This window comes from Lithobates pipiens, unplaced genomic scaffold, assembly GCF_037356315.1.
Source record: "Lithobates pipiens isolate NorthernLeopardFrog02 unplaced genomic scaffold, aLitPip1_a1.2 Scaffold_16, whole genome shotgun sequence".
NCBI lineage: Eukaryota > Metazoa > Chordata > Amphibia > Anura > Ranidae > Lithobates > Lithobates pipiens.
This window is the reverse complement of record NW_027507748.1, coordinates 599,076,330-599,097,571: the sequence shown is the minus strand read 5'-3', so window position 1 is coordinate 599,097,571 and position 21,242 is coordinate 599,076,330. Positions and strand designations below refer to the sequence as shown.

At 40.9% G+C, this 21,242-nt stretch overlaps 1 protein-coding gene across 2 annotated transcripts in view; it reads right to left on the bottom strand.

Annotated features, from left to right (window-relative positions):
• The window catches only part of ZC3H12C (zinc finger CCCH-type containing 12C), a 249,204-nt gene that overhangs the window by 8,068 nt on the left and 219,894 nt on the right, over positions 1 to 21,242 (bottom strand). For both annotated transcript variants that reach the window (XM_077483970.1, XM_077483969.1), the window contains exons 2-5: positions 19,426 to 20,180; positions 3,922 to 4,061; positions 2,926 to 3,160; positions 566 to 672 (exon numbers count right to left, since the gene is read on the bottom strand). In XM_077483970.1, the coding sequence (XP_077340096.1) occupies positions 566 to 672; positions 2,926 to 3,160; positions 3,922 to 4,061; positions 19,426 to 20,111 (1,168 nt within the window). In that variant the 5' untranslated portion in view covers positions 20,112 to 20,180. The remainder of the gene's footprint in view (positions 1 to 565; positions 673 to 2,925; positions 3,161 to 3,921; positions 4,062 to 19,425; positions 20,181 to 21,242) is intronic.

Sequence of the window (21,242 nt, the reverse complement as noted above, 5' to 3'; positions counted from 1 at the left end):
ATGTAGTTTTACATAATACCAAAGTAAAACCAGAATCAGAAGGATACCTGGAAGAGGCTTTTCTGGATAACAAACTTTGCAGTATTGCTTTTTATTTCATGTCAAATACATTAGTGTGATTAAAATAATCGTATTACAATGTGTGTTTGAGAACCTTGTTTCTAGGTATTTTTAATTATATATGCATATGGTTCCTAACCATATGTGTTAATTACATATACAGGCTTTGTTTCCTGCTTTGCGCTGGTCCTCCCCCTTTGTTCCTCCCTTTTTTCACTGACTCGTTGAAAATGATGCACTACTTGTGTGGCTGCTTTCCTAACTCAACTAACGAAAATGAAATGAAATAATTGCACTGAGCCACTGAGATCTCGCTCTATGGGCTAAAATGCAAATCACTATATTTAATACAATAACAAAAGATATGAAAGAGTAAACATGTAAAAATCTGAACATCAAATTACATTTTTAAAAAGTAAATTTTCCAATAACTCAAAATGTGCTTTCACTGAAAATATACTACACAGATAACCAACTAGTATATTTTAAATAATCACTAACGTACCATATGGGCATGGCTGCTTCTTGTATTCTGGAAGAACAGGCTTCTTTCTTAAAAAATTATCAAGGCTTGGTCCATGTCTGCCTAGTGGATCATCCGGAGGCATAAATCTACAAAAGGAAGCACATCAATAACACTAATTTCATCATACAGGAAACACATCATACATCTAAACCATGATGTTAGCGCAGATTTACAAAATAATCTAACAATAGCAGTTAATGTGACATTACCAATGATTAATTGCTGGTGAGTTATTCCCTGTCATTTAAAATCCAGGCACTAGGAAGATATCTTGATTTAGAGGGTATTTTTGGTGCATTTGCAGTAGTTTAATATATTTTATTAGCTGTTTTTGTTCATATTATTGTGCATTTGCTCAGTATTTGTGTACTGTAATTTAATGTCCTGAAGACGCTTTAAAACAAAGTGCACTATTTTTCCCCTTTTCTTGATTAAACCTCCCCCACTTGCTAAACCTCGCCCACCTTTCCCCACTTCAAACCGGCATTTGTTGCTCTGAAAGTTTTCTGTGTGTTGCCCCCGCCTGCATGGTGGCTCCCATTGGACTTCCATGGGGTTGTGTCCCCCAGACACTTATTTGAAAGTACGCTTCTCCTTTAACGAGGTACATATACTGTAAAAGTACTGTATATATTTTTATTATATTATTTGAAGAATGATGTCTTTTATAATTATAATGTATGATTTAATTGTACATTCTGTGATTGTCATTGATTCTGTTGCTTTTTTTTTCCCATCCAAGATAATGCGTTTAATGTGCAATATACTGTAGGTTATATTAAATTAGAAACTCGTCAGGTCATCTCTTTTACTGACAGCTCCCTGAGAAGAATTGCTACATTTGGATAGAGAGAAAGCGATGGCATCACCAGCGTTATATTTAGGCAGCAGCTCTCGTACAGACTAAAGACAAGAAGACATTGACAACCTTCAATGTTCTATTCTATTTTCTCTTCCTTATAACTGAAACTAGTCAGTGGTGCTCATAAAAATGTCATTACTGATTCACAGACGACAATTAATATCATTACAATGTAGCCTTGAAGGTCCGGAGTTTCTTAACTTATTAATGCTCAGTAGGAGCTGAACATTTTCCAAAAGTGGATTATAGAAAGCAAGCAATTCAATTGTTATCCGAGATGAGATTTTATAGAACTCGGTATTGGAAGACACAAGCAGATGGAGTTAATTTTCTGCTCAGCTTGCGTCTGTCACCCTGCGTACACGTCATGCGAATTAATCATATTTCACGTAGAACTGAAATAATATGTGAAGCATATAAGCCATTAGTACGTCAGCACCTAACTTTTAATTGTATGTTATGTATAATCAGTCAGTTCACCCACAGCTGTCATTTCAGTGTCTGCTGGATGCCAACAAGTGGAATTGCATATCCAAGGACTTTATTTCCATTAAGTTTTCAGGTCTGCCAACCTGCTGTGACCATAACAAGGAGTTCTCCCTGTTAAAGTTCTCAATTATTTTTCTTTCTGCCATAGGCCATAATCAAAACTCCACTGACAGAAGATAAGAGTGATATTCTGTAATCATAAACTTCTTATATCTATACGATATTGGTTATATCTGCCAATGGAGTCCTTTAGACACATGACAAATTAGTGAGTGATTGAGAACACCGGCAACTTCCCTTTGCAAGTAAGAAGTCTTCAGTAACTGCAGTGGTCCTAGCTGTAGGGTACTGGTGGGGGACAGGCTGATTTAAGAGAGATGGAGCTGCTTTAATAAACAAACAGTAAGACTTTGAGCACCCTAAACACCTTTATATAATTCTACATTATATTTCTTATTAATTTAATGCATTATTTTTAATTGGGCTTAAGCTATTGCAAAACTACAACCAACAGCCCTATAGTATTTTTAAAACTCATAGGAAGACACAGGAATGTTGAGAAATTGCACACTACTTGTCTTTGCCTTAATACAGGGGTCTCCAAACTTTCTAAACAAAGGGCCAGTTTACTGTCTTTTAGACTTGAGGGGACCAGACTGTGGCCATTGGGAGTAGAAATTGTCTTGGTGACAATGGGAGAAAACAGTGTAACTTTGGCATTAGGGGGAGAAATAGTACACCACCGTTGGTATCAGTGGGAGGAATAGTGCCCCATCATTGGTGCCAGTGGGGGGAATAGTGCCTCATTGTTGGTGACAATCTGGCATATAGTGCCCTTTTGTTGGTGTCTGTGGGAAGAATAGTGTCTTACATTAGTGGAAGAAAAAGTGCCCCAAGGGCTATATGAAGGCAAGCAAAGAGCTGCATTTGCCCCCCAGGCAGCAGTTTGGAGAAATCTGTCATTTTTATCATTCCTTATAACACTTACTTGTCGTTGACAAATGAATACATTAGCAACCTCTCGTCAATGAATTTCTTCCATTCAGGCTTCTCGTTGGCCAGATCCCGATAGTTGTCATTAGACACAATAATGCCATCTGATTCAAATGCCAGCTTCACTATGAAGCGATCGTCATAGCACACTACCCTTCTTCCCTGGACTCGGCGGGATGGAGTAAACACTAAGATCTTGTCCTTTTCTAACTTGCGCAGGATTTCTTGATCTGATATGAAAAAAAATATTTTCAGCTTAATGCAGAACTTGTACAGTACACTAGTCTACAATGTAACTCATACTCTTGACAAGTTTTAGCCAGAGACTGCTTAGCTGGCCCTTCACAGACGCAGCAGGTGTGTGTCTACAGAAGCCCTATGGCAACTAGCTGAGGTTAAACACAGCCCATTGTGTACAATCAGGGCTAGATTTAAGCCTAGCCAACAAATACCATAGCCTAGGGTGGCAAGGTTGCCTGGGGCGGCATACAGCCAGGCACATATTATATTGCTGACTGTCAGTAATATATTCCTGTGTGGTTTCCAGATGTCTGCAATGCCTGCTAATACAAACCAGCTGTGTCCGCATTTTGCTGTCCCTGCACACTTTCTCAGTGGGGACAATGGGTTCTTGTTGGTAGAACACTGTACTCTGCACCTACAGCTTACCCACTCTGGGCCCATACACTTATATCTGAATTGGTACCAGAGTAGGACAACATTTCACCTAGTCTGTTCTAGGTTTACTGACATATATTGGGAAGACCTTGTACCTAACCATCTGATACTGCTAGTATTATACTAAGACTAGCTGGTTCACTGGGGTAAAAAAGTGGCAATCCCAACATAACAGTTGACGCAGGGGGCATAGTAAATCCAGGCCCTGGTATGACACTACAGACCCCAAAGCATGCAAACAATAATGCACTGAATACTATTTATACTCATTTTGTTAAACATTCTATAAAAAGGTATTGGAAGTGAAACTCACCAGTTATGAGCGCATCTGGCCGGGACTGTTCTTTCCTCCAGGCTGGTACAAACACGGTGATATTCTTATGTCCTCTGTCCAAGAACCAGGAGACAGCTAGCTTGATCCCACGGCAAGAAAACACTTCTTTATTACCATGACTACAACAGGGAGAAAACCGCATTAGAGTTGTTCAAACAGTTCTAAAGGTTCAAACTGTATAGTTCTCTTACCACCTTCCAGGAGGAGCCTTGTGCTTCTTGTAAAAGGAGGTTTAAGCCAAGGGTGCCATAAGTACACGCTTCTGGTAGGAATACATAAAACTACTAATGTATAATACACTGCTCCTATTAGCCTGATTTGCAGGGACAATTCCTTGTTTAAAAGTTAAATATACAGAATGCTTTTGTTTCTATAAAAGTACTACATTGATTATGTTATGTATACTAAGAAGTATCAGGAGTTTTTGATGTCTGATGAAGCTCCCACAAAGATACCACTTACAGTTAACAATATAAAGTAGAGGTTGAACAACAATTTCAGCAGATTAATTGATATACTCCATTCCAAAATAAAAAAAAATGCATGCATAGTAAACCTGGAACTAAACTGGGCAATTTTTATGTAGATATTAAAGTTGATATTGGCCTCCACTACCTCCCTACTGGTCAGCAAGGCCACCATTGCATTACATGGCCAACAGGGAGCTGCCTTGACTAAAAGTGCTAATTCAGAGCTAACCTAGCACAGTAAAGCAGGTAAAGGGGTTGATTTACTAAAACCGGAGAGTGCAAAATCTGGTGCAGCTCTGCAGCTTCCAGTTTTTTTTTTTATCAGAGCTTAGTGTTACTAAACCCACAACAGTAAAATCAGTCTGTATATGCAGTAAAGCGTGCTTGCTATACCCACTGTGGAACCTAAGGAGTTAATCCTCTGCATTGTGTAAAAAAGCTGTTTGATCCCATCTTCTCTGATCCTCCCTTTCTTCCACTGTCCCCAAACAATCTCCTGATAGAGCAGAGCCTTGGGGGCACTCTGCACATGCTCAGTTTGAAGTGTATTGCTAGAGAGTTATTTTTTTCGTTTCCGTTTCTTGCTTGTGAGCAGCCTGATATGGAATAGCGTTAGCTAGCACAGAATGTGTTTAATTTTAAAATTTCCCTTTCCTTTGCCCATTGAGGACAAAATAAATGGTTCATTTAGTCCCCTCCCCCCACCAAACCAACAGTACATATACATCTTTTCTTGCTCCTGCACTGCTCTGTATAGCCACCAGAGCCAGGGAAAAAACCCCCATAAGCTGTTGTCAGAGCTCACACAGTGGCTATGGACTTTTTTTGTTGGGCCCACAGGACTAGACTAGGTCAGTCTGGAGGTTCCTAGTGTTGTCAGTGGGGAAAGTGAGTCAAAAACTGGGCCATACCCAGAAGTGTTGGAAGTGAAGAGTGAATTAGGAATGGGGGGGGGCAAAGACAGGGTGAGCATGTTCTGCAGAGAAAAATATGTCATCCTGCATAGACAAATGAAATGGTCCCTTTTTGCTATATGTTAGATTATATTAGGCTCAGTCCCAATACCGACATCCAAATGTGACACTCACAAGAATGCATCTTCCAACCCATCTATGCCATAACCTATCTAAAGTATAACATATCCAAGAAAATATTAGCTTCAAAACTTAAGGTGATCCAGTCATGGAAAAGGGCCAACCAATAATTGGACTTTGAAACTCTAAGCCCTTGTACACACGGTTGGACATTTCGACAACCAAATCCGTCGGATTTTGTCCGAAACTGTTGCATACACACAGTCGGACAAAGTTGTCAGAAAATCCGATCGTACTTAACGTGATGACGTTACTTAGTTAGGACGGGACTACGTTCAGGCTAGTAGCCAATAGCTTTGGTCTAGGAATTGGATCTGAGCATGCGTGGCACTTTGTCCGATCGGAATTCTCTACACATGATCGGACAAAGTCTGATCGGAGCATGTTGTCAGAAAATTTTATAGACAAGTTGGAAAACTTGGTCCGTTGGATACTCCGATGGAAACAGTCCGATGGAGCCCACACACTGTCAGATTATCCGACAACACGGTCCTATCAGACATTGTCCATCGGAATATCCGACCATATGTACAAGGGTTTATAGGTTTCACCCCAACACAAATTTTAAGTGTTTTATTTCATATTACAGCTAACGTTTTATTTCTAGTATGAATGTGGTCCTAATAATTAAATGTAGTTTGTAGTTGGTTTCTACATGTTTCCCGCTCTGTCAGGAGATTGTATATGAAGTATTGCATATTAACATTTTTATGTATTTATTTATTGTTAGCCACCAGGTGGTGCTTTAGAATCCTCTCCATGTGTCCCTCGGATGAACAAAATTCTGTTGTATACAGAAGTTGCAAATTTCAAACAAAATAAAGACCCACCAGAGTGATTCATTCCTTTTGGGATAATTTGAAGTCTCCCTGGTTGCTTTTTTAATGAAAACAAACCTGTCAATCAGAGTGTGCTATAAAGCAAACAACTATGCTGTGCTGTCTCTTTAGTTAACCCATGGTGCTTTGGTAATCTTTTTGTCATGTAATAAATGCTTAGCAGTAAAACAAAGACTGTATACTAAGTTCGCCTTTTTTTTTTTTCAAAATTCCAACTCCCCTATGTACCAATATAGCATTAATGTACTTATTTTACAAAAAATAAAACATCTTTGCATTTATTCCGCACATATGCTTACCTCACTGTCTTCATGGCTGTTTCAAAACACGTATTCATTACTTCTGCCTTACTTCCTGGTCAGACTAGAGGTCATAACACAGGAAGGAGTTTTGACCAGCTGATCTCCTTAGCACACACACTGCATCATCTACCCTGGTCAACTCCTTCCTGTGTCATGACCTAAAGTTTTTTGGGGTGTGCCCCCCTAATATCTTGTTTATCTTGTTTGTTTATGACCTAAAGTCTGTCCAGGAAGTGAGGCAGAAGTAAACATATTTTTAAACAGTCATGAAGAGAGTAAGGTAAGCGTGTGTAGAATAAATGGAAAGCTGTTTTATTTTTGCAAAAGAAGTACATTAATGCTATATTGGTACATAGGGGAGCTGGAATTTAGAAAAAAAAGTGAACAAAGGTAAACTTAGCCTTTAAAGAGGAAAAACAGATATAACACATCAGTTTGCATATTCATAAAGTACATGTAAACTTAAAAAAAAAAAAAAATACAATTGCTATAAAACTAAGCTCAAACATCATAGCTTCTCTTCAATAAGAATGTTTGCCTTATTGTTATCTTGTGATTTCATTAATATTTTCACAAAATAACTGCGTGTTTGTATATTCATACAAAAATTAGCACAACGCTGCCTTTTTATCCTTGTAAATGTCTACCTCATTTCACACACATAAAGCAGCATCTGACAAACAAAGCAGGAAACGAAGAACTCTTCTACCTCGTTTCTACATTCTGCAGCTATTAGTAGGTGAATTTGCGAATGAGGGTTTTTAAATGTATAGAAAAGCAAACTCGGCCAGGTGAGATCATCCTGTATAATAATAATCTACAGAAAGCAAGTAGAAATACGCTCCTCCTTGTACTAATTCCCCATAACCCCAACCCTCTGAATTGTAAACTTAAAGCGGAGCTTCAGTCATTTTTTCAACTTTCCATCCATTAAATCTTCTTCTCTTGTTGTTTTAACTTTGGATAGTAAAACATTTTTCTTTATGCCAGTAAATACCTTCTACAGCCCTGAGCCCACTTCCTGTTTCTTGTCTGGGAAAAAGCCTAGGCTTATGACATCATGCACAGCTCTTTCTCTCACTCTCCTGAGAGTTTACCAAGAAGGGAGAGTGGATGAGTCATAAGAGGGCCAATGAGAGCTGCAGAGCTGGAGGTGTGCCTCTCCGTGTCTGTGTAAATCCAGGTAGTGAACAGGCAGCAGCTTTGGCTGCCCATAATTAAAATGGCTGCAGCCAGACTTAGTGGAGGGATGTTTCTGTAGCACATTTGGCAAGTACAGAATCACAATATATATAAAATAATATGCAAAGTGGTTGGAGGGAAGCTTCAGAATGGCAAAGATGCTTTATTACAAATTATGTGAGCAGACTGCAGTTCCTCTTTAAGGGGCTAGTTTACCATTACTAAAAAAACTGCCTATGAAGGCAAAGGGTGCCTATAGATAAAAACAAACTGTGCAGCTTTGACATAAGTTAAATAATGCCCTTACTATTGGTGTAGGCAATTTAAATACCTCCCAAAGCCTGGACGAAAAACCCAGACATGGCATCATTCAGTCCTGCCTTGTTGCTAGGAGGTTGCTAAGACTATCCCAGCTAATTCAAACCCCTTGCATATGCTCTTTCTGCCCTGTTGTAGGAACTCTGAGATCAACGATATTGCAACAGAGGACATAGTGGACCACAGGCATGGGGGTTTGACATGTCGCTCTTGTGATCACACGGTGGAAGCAGCAATGGCTGTGGGTGTCTTAGCAACATCCTAGCAATAAGGCTGGATGGAATGATGCTACCTTTGGACGTTTTTCAGCCAGGATTGGGAGGTACATAATTGGCCTACATCTACAGTCACCCCTTACCTGCATAGGCAGTCTTTTGGTTAAGGTAAACTAACTCTTAAAGTTGGATACACATTATACAATTTTTTTTGTTCAATTTCCTTTAGATGTACTACATAATTGAAGGTAAAAGGGCCTGCCTGATTGCATACAAATTGAAAGTATTTATGTTTGACCTCATATTATATGGTTTTGGTAAACCTAAATGAAAATTGTACAAGAAAATTGCATAATGTGTAGCCATCATTAGGCACCATGCACACTAGCGTAAAAAATGTTGCTTCTACAGGAGTTTTGTGTTCTGCCTATAGAAGCAACTCATTGTTATGTTATGTCAATGCACTGTTGGACGTTTACAGGCATATTTTAAGATCAACTTAGAGGCAGGATTTTTTTTTTTTCATTTTGGATAGAGCAAGAGAGGGTCATAACCCTTGACAAATTTATTTATTTTCACCATCTGTGTCCCATTGCAGAGATTTCCCTTCACTTCCTGACCCACGGCCAAACAGGAAATGAGAGGAAATCCCTGCAAAGTAAGGGAATTCCTTGGAGACCCCCAGGTCAACAGAACTAGTGTCCTCATTGGAAGATTTCCCCTCTATTACTTTTCCGGGGATGACCCAAAATTTGGGATTTTCTTATTTCGGTCTAATCCCTCACTATTCTATCCAAAACTAAAAGAAAAGTTTTGCCTTTAGTTAAAATTTAAGAGATAGTTTTTCACAACTTAGATTTCCTTTCACTTCTTGTTGTGTCTACAGGACAGGAAGTGCACAAAAATCTCTCCAATGGGTTAAAAAATGACAGGGGATTGAACCCTTCTCCTAAGTAAAAAAAAAAAAGTTTGGCTTTGGATATACGTTAACCCCAGGGTCAGCCTGTCCATTAAGGGCGCACGGGCGCCACCTCTCCTATCCATCGCCGCCACCCCCCATCCATGCATCTGGCCCCTTTCAGGACACCGGGTGCATGAATTCCAATGTGGGGTGGGTGGTTTTTTGAAGCACCAACTAGAGCCAGAGGCTCTATTAGACCTCAAACTAGGGTGGGCTTAGGGCGCTGAGAATGCGCTCAGAGCCCAAGCAGGTATGTGAGAATAGGGAATGAAACACTGAATCACCTCTCCACCAATCAGGAAGCGTGGGTCTGAGACCTGTTTCCTGATTGGCCGAAAGGAGAAGCATTCTGATTGGCCACTGGGGAGGATGGAGGAGACAGGAGCCGCCGAGCAGGGGAAGGAGAAGCTGCTAGTGATGTCCACGGAGGAGAGCCTGGGAAGCCGCCAGTGGTTGGCTGGTGCACTGTTTGCCGCTGCCCCCAAAAAAATTACCGCCAGCAGCCACTGTTTACTTTCAATATGTTTTTATTTATAATTCAGCAGCCACTGTTTAACCCATTGCTTGCATACACATCCGGATCCTCTGTGCTATAGACCATCTGCAAGTATCATTTCACACCAATTTAGAAATACAGGATAAAGCTATAGACCTTGAATGAAGGGGCAACCACAGGAATGTGCTGAGACTTGTCCCCAAGGTGAGAAAAACAGTGAAAGCTCATTCAGAATCCTTCTCTCTTCATGTAAAACTCTCTGGAAGATGAAATTGCTTCTTGTAATTCAAAAGATGGAAGGGACATTACAAGAGCAACTTCAGTGTAATGATTTCTTGTCTACAGTGGGATCTCTCCTATGCAATTACAGCAATGACTACTTATCACATGAATTTCCATTCACAGCACTGACGGCAATCTGCGCAATAGAAAGATTGTTAATTGAACACTGTATGGGATTTAGTCACACATTCTATGCATGTTCCAAGGAAATAACATTGCAACAAAGTCTAAGGAAAGTTGGCCAACCCTGTACAGGGTGGACAATCCTAGGATACATGTATTTAAGTAATTAGGTGTAGACAGCAACCCCATACGTTTATATGAATCTTCTACTGCAGTCCACCCAATGCTGATATATTTGCTTTTGGTAGATGAGCAGCAGCTTCAATCACCTTCCAGTTTCTCATATTTCTTTGGGACTATGAAGATAGTCCACCTCACTGCAAACAAGCTATTCCAAGGGACTGTTTGAGTCATTAAGGCGTCATGCACACTGGGCTTAAGAAATGCCGCTTATGCATGTATGATGGACGTGCCCTAAGGTTCGTCGCTTCTGGTTGAGGGTTCACTCATTTATATTCTCAGTCACAATGGATAATATCACCAAAGATGCCAGCATCGCTTTACTGAATAAGCCAGTCGAAAATGTTCTGCGACATAACCAGACCTTGATATACTTTATGTTCCCGGTGGCCGAAATTGCTATCGGGACCGTGTAAAAAAGCCCTGTTATAGACATAGCTTTAATAAAACGTAAACTTGCGTGGATTATGCTGAATGAAAAAATTGTGAGTATCCTGTGAGACAAACATTCCCTTTTTGATAAAATATGGTCCCCCTGGCTTGCTTACTTACATGTCCCTGATGTACAGAGTTGACTCCACGGACGACAGATGGAGGATCCCCGGATGGATCCACCCTTTCTTCTTTTCCTTTCTCTAACTTTTCTCTCATTCTTTTGTTTCTTGCTAATCTTGACACCAAGCTTCTACAGCCTTTTATTACTTAGATACTCCTATGCAAATGTGTGGGAGTGCGGTCCCCTATAAGGATAATGTGAAGTGCCTTAGATATTGTACAATATAGGTTGGAGGCTCTACCATCACCTAGACCAGGGATATGCAATTACTGGACCTCCAGCTGTTGCAAAACTACAAATACCATCATGCCTCTGCCTCTGGGTGTCATGCTTGTGGCTGCCAGAGTCTTACTATGCCTCATGGGACTTGTAGTTCTGCAACTGCTGGAGGTCTGCTAATTGCATATCCCTGACCTAGACCAATTTACGGGTTATGTTTTTAGAGATGTTTTGATCTCCTGGTCCTTATGTTTTGTTTAAATATGATTTGCTAGGTGATCAGTTAGGTGGCTGCCTCTCGAAGTTTATGTCTTTTTATGCAGTTTATAGTCAGTTGTCCTTCCTTCCTCTACAAGTTTATATATCTCCATGGGGCCTCACGGAAGACCTAACCCGACTGTTATTGTCTTCTTCCGTTCCTTCTCTCCCTCATGTTTGTGTGCCTTTTTTTTCTGTTACATGTACGGAGTACGCTAGGATTGTTCACTGCTCCGCTAAGTGATCTTTTCTTGTTCTTTTCAAAATAACGAATAAAAACTATTGAAACACAAGAAAATGTTGCTTATATGGGCATTTGGTGTGTTTTTTTTCAGCCTGTAAAAGCACGTCTATGTAAGCCTAGATACTAAAACTGGAGCACTCAGAATCTGGTGCAGCTGTGCATGGTAGCCGATCAGTTTCTAACTTCAGCATGTTCAATTAAGCTTGGACAAAAAAAAATGGAAGCTGATTGGTTCCTATGAAGAGCTTTTAAGATTTTGCACCCTCCAGTTTTAGTAAATAGCCCAATATTTTTCCATACATACATAGGTGTTTACATATTAGAAGAGGAAGGTTTGCAGGCTGAAAACTCCATCACAAGCGCGTTCAGGAGAAGAGCGGAAGAGCAGAAATTATGCTGAATGTGCTTAAACACATCTAACTTCTAGATGTGTTTATGAGTGGTTGAGTGTTAATGTATTCCAATGGCCAAAATAAATTAATGCTCAAATGCTTGACACACCTAAACGAATATAAACGCATGTGAAATAGCTTTAGGTGCATTTTTAAGAAACTTTTCCCCTTCTGGGAGTTCTGCCGCAAAGGAGAAAAACAATGCATAAGGAGGTCTTAGCCTCTGAAAAGTGTGATTTATGTAGATTTATCCAATCCCCCCCTTAAGGCTACATTCACACCGGCGATTAGGGCCAGTGTGAATAGCAATGGCAGGAGTCAGAGATTCCTGCTGCGACTCTCAGCAGGTAGGTGCAACTGCTGGCTCGGTTCACTATAATGACAGATCGCAGGCAGCTGCAACTATTCGCAGCTCTCTGCACAGCCAGCAATTACCCGCGATGATCACTGCTGGATGCAGAAACTGTTACTACAATTCGCACTGGCCTTAATCACCAGTGTGAATGTAGCCTAAACCTAGCTGAAAGCCATAACAGTCACAACTGTTGCTGGATACAGGTTTTCATGCTATCAGTTACCATAACTGAGCCTCACCCCACATTTTAAACTGCTGCATCATACTGGACAGCAAAGGGCTTATAGTGACACTAAACCGTGGTTCTATTTAGGTATGTATACTTAAAGTGGCAGTAAACCTCAGACATGAATTATGAACAAAGTATATCCCACTATACTGTGCATTTGTCTCAATTAAACGCACTAAGTATCATTTCTGTCTACTGTTTTGTTACTCTGCTATCAGCTTCAATCATTTCTGACAAGTTTTCCAATTTGGTACCAATAGAAAAATGGTGACGCGAGGCAGGAAAACATAATAAAAAAAAAAAAGCTTACAGGGCCATTAAAGGAGAAGTAAGGTCAAAGATCTTTTGGTCCTAATTCTCCTATGGATCACAGAAGTGCACTTTTTTCTGCACTTCTGTGACCTGCTGTTGGCTGACCTCACTGAGCGGGTCCAGGCGCTGGGTGGATTTCAACTTTACAGTTGAGATCTGCCCAGATGTCTTGACCATTAGCTGGCTCAGCCCCTCAGCAAGCTGCTGGGAGACTGAGCCAGCTGCACCCACCTCCTTCACAGCCTAGCGCTCCAGTGAGCACTGGTGGGGCAAAGCAGAGAGCCGGTGATTAACAGTCACCGACTCTTTGCTCACTGAAGACCAGTAATGGATGAACGGACATGATTGCAAACAGTATACATTCAGGAATGTTCACCTGAACCTGCGCGCCTGTCCTATTAGGATAATTGGCTGAGCCCGTGTAGCTGCTGCGTCTCCATACACTTACATGGGCTGACTGTGTGCAGCACATGGCTACTGAAGCCACATAAACACATAGCCACATAAACACATAGACCATTCATGGTTTACAGGCATCTACGCTGATATGAAGGTCTTAGAAACTCTGTTTGCATTTTTACTGTTGCTTGGGTCTCTACCAGTACTGGGACAGGGTCTTCCAGTGACCAAGGCAAGGATCCAGAATTTCACCCCCCTCCCCACTGGTAATACATGTTGTAGAATGGTTGTACCACCCTGCTTCCATTCTTTGACCTCTTGCTTTACTGTGCCCAGTGCAGCTTCCCTTCCTGCTCACCCCTAGCCCCTTCCCTGGTCTCTACTAGAGGGATCTCCTTGCTTCCTATATGGTCGTTGGGACAAGAAGTAAGGGGAAATATTTCCAACTGGAACAAAGAAAACAATACAACCTAATAGGTATTTAAAGTATAACAAAAGGCAAACTTTTTTTTAAATTTTGGATAGAGTGGAGAGGTGTTAGAGCACCGCCAGTTTTTATTCCTCTCTGTGCCCCTCCTAAGGAGATTCACCCTCTCTATTTGTCCTGTCCATTATCATATAATGTGAAGGTAAAAGAAAATCCCAAATTTTGGGCTGACAAGGGAACATTAATAGAGGGGAGATCTTCCAATAGGGATACTAGTTCTGGTGACCCCCCTGTGATCTTCACTTACCCTTTTGTTTTGACTATGAGACAGGAAGTGAAGGGAAATCTCACAAATGGGACACAGATGGCAAAAAAAAATACCTGACTAGTTAAAACCCTCCATTACTCCAAAATGAAAAAAAAAAGGTTTTCTTTTAGTTACACATTAATCTTATCCACACTATTTCTAAATAAAACAAATCTGTCTGGATTTGGGTTTTAAAAACTCCAACATATGTGTAAATGCTGGGTGTGAGGACACCTCAAGCAGCTCTCTTGTGCCCAGTAGATGCCTGGTGGATGGAGGGTGGGCAGGCTTTCCTTTCAGGATCAAACATATAGGAAACATTCCTGACAAACGGTGTACCCAAAGCAGACACCTATAAATAACATCTAACACAGCATATTAATCGCTTAGTATTTTATTTTGTATAATGTTCTTTTTATTTCATCTAACTTTTTGTTAGGGGAAAATTAAATCGGTTTAATCAGAGTTTAATAAACATCTCATTAACAGCTCATCTTTTCTAATGAGCAGCGTTCACAAAGCCTGAACCTCATTAGCACATCAATGGCTGGGATTCAACGCTGGAAATACAGAAAAGCGATGTAAAGCTTTTAGGAAAGATTGTGCGAAATATAAAAATACAAAGTAAGAAAACTGAAAAGCAAAATAGAATTTTGTCTATTTTTGCCTGTTACTCAAAACCTGAAAATCATATTCATCATGGAAAAAAAAGGCTTTTGTCTTTCTTTTGGGATCTTCCCGTGGTAACCACAATAGAACCTTCCAACCAGAGACTGCGGTGTCACCCGCCAGGTCACTGGAGTTTGTGGTATATAATATTATCAAAAGGGAAATCAAGCAGTGACACTTCTATATAGGAAGGACAATGCTATTCTGCACCAGTGGTGGCAACCTGTGGCTCTCTATCTATTGTCATTCTCCAAACAAGACTTGTCACGTAGAGACTCTTATGGTTTGATGTTTTACAGCTGCTGAGACTCTAAAAGTCCCAAATTGACTTCTAAAATTCTACCGGGCATCCCATATATTCCCATCCTGTCCAAGTTCAAATCCCTCAATAAAAAATACAAAAACAAGCACATGGACTGTTCATTGTCTCCAAGGTCATTGAGAATTGAATACTGGTCTGGCCAGGGTGACAGGTGGGCCACAGCTTTCAGTAGCGCCTTATGGGGGTACCGCTACAAATATTTAAATGTTAATTCAACATTTACACATATGCATACTCAAAACCCTCTGGTCCCCACTGCACTTATCTGTTGTGCTGTGAATCAACATCTGCCAGTGTATTAATCCATACACTTTTAATGCCAGTTCACACCATAGAAACGCAGTCTGGATGCGTTCCAGATGCTTTTCTGCATGCACATTTTTGATGTGTTCCAGTGCGTTTTTGATGCAGTCCTGTGCATTTTTCCCCCCTCTTTTTTCTTAACCTTAAATAAGGAGATGTGTGTTTCTGTGCATTTTTTATGATAAAAAACATGTACAAAAATAGTGGTCGAAATACTTCACCGCCTCTATCAGCCACTATTTTTGTACATGTTTTTTATGCGCTTATGAACTTTCTAAATAAAAATATATTCTTTTATACAGTTTTTTCATGATTTCTATACTAACTCTGCACCGCAATAGTCCGCCTGCTCCTTTTCTATACAATGTTCCTCTGGTGGAGGACCAGAGTTACTAACATATATTCATTTCTGTTACTTAGGTAGCTTGTTAGATATTTTGCCTTTGGTTTATGGTTCACTTGTATCTTCACGTTTGCTGTGTTTTCTGTTTGCTGGTGTTTGGATGTTTTTTGTTTCACTGTAAATAAATCTTGCTTAAATCATATACAGACTGGTCTCTGTTTAGAGACACGCACATCCGGCCATCCCTGCTGCTGATTCCTGACACAATGGCTTGCAGTCATGTGACGGCCCTGACCATTGAGCGTCTCTTCTGTGCTGATTCTTATTGGTCAAAGCTGTCATATAACTAAGTTGACCATTGACTGCAAGCCACTGCCAAAATGATGCTGCTACACAGCCTCCGGGCCTGTCTATGAAGTTTAAAAGTGTATGGATCAGTACACCGGCAGAGGTGGGAGGCGGATGAGTCTCAGCACAGCAGATAAGTGCAGCGGGGACTAGAGGAGTGGGGAGGGTGTAGAGAATTCATATTTCTTTTTTTAGGTATACAGGTAGAATTACCTTTTTTAAAAAAAAAGCATTTGCACATTTATAAAACATAGGTATATTATATATGTAATGGTAAATGGTTTACAAAAAAATAAGTAAATACACAAAGGATTTCCAGAGCACCATGGTAAGCTATGGAGACACCACAACACAGTTTGAGGCACAATTTGTCTATTTGAAACTGTAGACTGAGGCTTCTGATAATGGAAACGTTATTGAGATGAGTCACCGATCTTTGAAAAAAAACAGGCTTCTTTCATCAAAGAAACAAATAAGATACTTTAAAGTGGCCCTGTCATTCCCTTAAAAAAATGTAATACTTGTTTACTGTAATACAAAAGCCACAGCCTCTGACAAAGTCATTGTCATTTTATACTTCAGGGAGTGCTGGATGCTTATGTCCTCTGTCATACAATGTGGTTCTGATCTCTCGCAGTGGGAATGAGCACTCTCGCTTGCGTTTTTTATAAGCACAATTTACATGCAGTTTCACGTGTAGCGCATAGGGCAGCCCATTAACTTCAATAGGCTGTCTTATGCGTGTTTGTCATTAATAAGAAACTCCTACTCCTCTGTCTACAAGCTTGTCGCAATTTTTAGAGGCGCGTTTTGCCACGATTTCTGCAGGATTCTGTTGTGCAAAATCACACCACATTTGGAGTGCCATTGAGAATGAATAGCACCCAAAAGCGCGTTACGTGGTTTACTGTAGTTTAGAATCGCTGGCAGAATCACTGCAATTCTGCCAGCAATAACAAATCACCAGGTGGGAATGGGGCCTGAGCCCTGTAGTGACATAGTGGTTGGATTATTAAACATCAGTGTGTGGCAGGGGTACACAGGCTTTTGTAATTTCCGGAAGTAAACAACATTAAAAACTTTTTCAGGGGCTTCAGCTCTTTAGCAGTAAGACTCATGCTGACAGAGCGGTGAGTATTATGCCGCGTACACACGACCGGACCTTCCGGCAGACTAGGTCCGACAGACTTTTCAGTGGAGTTCCGACGGACTTCCGAATGAATGGACTTGGTCACACACGAACGGACTATGTCCGTTCGAAAGTCCGTTAGTTTTGAACACGATGACATGCGACGGGACTAAAAAAGGAAGTTCAATAGTAGCCAATAGTTTCCCTTGCGTTGTATTTGTCGCACCAGCATACAGACGATCGGTTTTCCTGATAGGAATTGAGTCCATCAGACAGATTTGAAACATGTTCTATTTCTAGGTCCATTGGATTTTTAAAATGAAAAACAATCGTATTAGCCCACACGTGATCGGATTGATTGACGGACTGATTCCGTCGGACCTAGTCTGCCGGAAAGTGCGGTCCTGTGTACGCGGCATAACAGCTCTTCTATTATGGGGAACAGCTATTTCAATCTTTTTAAGCTGACAGGGCCACTTTGAATTGTAGACATGTATCTAAACTAAGCTACAACTGCTGGCTCAAGAGGAGAGGGCAAACTGTTAGTTTTTCTTTTATTTTTTATAAATATGATTTTTTTTTTTTAACATTTATTTTTATATTAATTGGCCATTATTTATTAGTCCTGGCCACAATAAAGAAAGAACATATCTACAAAACCACTATACATGCCTTACAAAGGAAAACATTTTGCCCCTTTACACATCGCAAACATACATACATATTTGTTTGCATTTACCTAGTTTTTGTGTTTTTTACCTAGATAATGAATGAATGAATGACTTGTATAGCGCTGCAAATGTGAACTGAATCGCCTCAAGGCACTTGATCCGAACTGCGTTGATTCCTTCTTAAAAGAGATAAAGTCTTTGAGGACATCACATCTAATGTGAAAGCACAGATATCCCCAAACCCCTGAAGGTGGTATCAGGAAAGCACTAAAGTCACTTCTTGTTAGTGCGTAGAGCTGCTTAAACGAGCTACAACTCTCATCATCCGACGGAAATTGTAGATGGCCATGGGTGTGAATATGGGAGGGATTGTACATAGGTTTTTGAACAATCCTTAGGTCTAGTAGAGAATATTCAATTTGCAAAGTGGAAATGGGGAAGCTGTACTAACTTCAATAATGTAATCATGTTTCAGTAAAATGCATTATATATATAAAAAAAAATCACCCATGGTCTTAGAGTGATACTAGTCAGGGAAAAAAATAGAAAGCTGTTATCTTCTGCCTAACATGAGACCTTTAAAGCTGAAAGCAAAGGAAACAGCTAAATACACAGATGAAATGAGAGTGATTTTACCAAAGGTTTTTCATTTTTTTCCATCCAGTCCTGAGATTTACACAGCTCTGCTGCATACCACAGCTCTGTTTGCCAGGGCAGAAGCCCCGGTTTTTCTCTAATGCTATTAAGTAACACCTACAGGTCTTCTCCCACCCCCAACCCATGACTAAATCTCTCTCTCACTCTGCTCTCTCCTCCTGTCAGTGAGTCCCTTGCAAGCATATGAGCTCTGCAACACAATTGATTGTCTCCTTGTACAGATTCTTTCTCTTCCAGTCCGAGCTCTACTGTACAGGGATTGCAAGAGAGTGATATTCATGAGCTTACACTTGTAAAATAAATTGTAACATTTATATCTGCCTTGAGATTAGCTATAAATGATGTACAAAAATACTAAGGGTAACTTAAAGAGGAGTGCCCCTTGAAATAAAAAAAATGAAAAGTCAGCAGCTACAAATACTGCAGCTGCTGACTTTTAATATTCAGGCACTTACCTGTCCCAGGGTCTAGCAATGCGGGGGAACGATGTCCCAGGGTCTAGCGATGCGGCGCCGCGTGCCATGATTGGCCGCGCAGTCATCTGGGACTTGTCACGTGTCCCAGATGACTGATGGGAGGGAGGGGGCAGAGCTGAGCCCTTCCTACGCTGAGGGGAAGTGACGTCAGGAGCCCAGGCAATGAAGGAGGCAGACTACGATGGACCCCCTAGCACCAGGCATTTAGAGGTGAGTAAAAAAAAAAAAATCCAAATATTTTTTTTTATTATTATTTTTAGGAATTTTGATGCATTTTTATTTTTTTATGTGCAACACCACTTTAAGATGAAATCCAAATAACCAAATATAATACCTAAAACTCAGAACCTGGGGGGTCCACTGAGTGCATATGAAGCGTTAACCGAAAATTTGATATTGACTTACCTCATGGCAACATTGCTCCCATCAATAACAATGGGCCTTAGGTTATCGCTATCATCTATTCCTTCCTGGTGAAAAGGAGATTCTGATCTTTGAGACTCAAAGGACGATGGTTCCCGTACATTTGTACTAACACTTCCATTTTGCTCACTTTCACTCTTGCTACCAAGCTTGACCAGTTCCCCCAAAATATCATTGATTAAAGCATTGGTTCCCAGCTTGTTGAGGACAAGAAGGACTTGCTCCTCTGAGTATCCTAGCTTTAGTGCAAAGTCCAGTTTTGTTTGGTATTCCTTCGACAGGTCAGGTATCTTCTTGATCTCCTTAGCTCCTGTCAGATCATCCTCATTTTTTAGGTCCTGTAGAATCTCATTCCTTTTCAGAATGTATGGCTCAATACAAGGAGAGCGACAGAGCTGTCTGTGTGGTTTGGTTACCTGACAAGGTTCGGCTACAAGTCTCCCCGACAACTCCAACTCGTTGTCAGAATTTGTGCTTTCTTCGGAGTCACCGCTGGTGCTGCAGGTCTCCTCGGAGGTATCTTTGTCCAAATCATCCTTTCTGGAATTGATTTTATCCATGGTGGGTTTCCGCAGGATAGTCCACGGTACAATTGCACCTAAATTGGAATTACTGCTCTCTGCATAAAGATGGCCGAAGCTGTGCCCGAAATCATCCTTTAAGCCCATGAAGCCGGTACATGTGTCCGACTCCACCTTGCTGCTATTTCTAAAGCCTTGATAGTACGACCTGAACTCCTGAAAAACAGAAAAAAGTCACAATAATGACCATGATGATACCTGCAAAATGTAGACAATAATAAAAAGATGTTTCCGTTATCATGATAGGAGGCGTTCTACAAGGCAACTTCAATATTTTGGCAACTACAAAGTCCCCAGGCAAAATGAATGTTTGTTTCTCTCCTCATAGCAGCCTGTCCCTCTGTTCATTAAAGAGGCATAATCACCTGTCCATTCAGGGCAGAGTGACAAGGACTACCAATAGTCCCTCCAAGCAAGGCATATTCACCCATCCATGCTTCCTCACTACAAGTAAGCTCTGGTGTCAGGTGGTTTTTAAGATGTACTCAGTGGATGACATCAATAGCCCTATGTGATAGCGTTCAGACATGATGAGTGGATGCTCAGGCCCCAGTACTGATGCATGGGTGACGTCACATACTCCTCAATACCCCAAAGCCACACCCTGTTACAGCAACCAAGCAAGGGCTGTGATGGAGCAGAAGGCAGCATGGGAACGTAGATCAGTGACTTTGCTGGGGGTAGGCAACCACAAAGCATTACTCTGCCCTGAATTGGCAAAGTTACAGAGTCTCTTTAAACAAAACCTGTGCTATGAAGATGAAGGCCACCATTGCTGACCTCTTCTCTGTTAAATGCTAGCTGTCCTGCTAAGCCAATGACACACACATCGTGGGTATAATCTAACTTTCTAATCTGAATGCTTGTTTCAGGTCAGTAGTATTAAAGGAGAAGTAGGGCCGAAGATGTTGTGGTGCTACTTCTCCTATGGATCACAGGAGTGCAGTTCATTCTGCATTCCAGTGACCTGTTTTCAGTCAACAGCGGGCTAAAGTCTGCTGCTGGTTGGTGTCAATCAGCCAGTCCGGTTGCTGGATCAATCCCAACTTTACAATCAGGATTCACCCAGAAGCCTGGACTGGTAGCTGGCTCAATCTCTCAGCGAGTTGTTGGAAGACTGAGCCAGATGCCCCCGTCCCCTCCACAGCCTGACACTCCAGTGAGCTCTGGAGGGGCAGAGCAGAGAGCCGGTCACTAACAGTCACTGCTCTTTGCTCA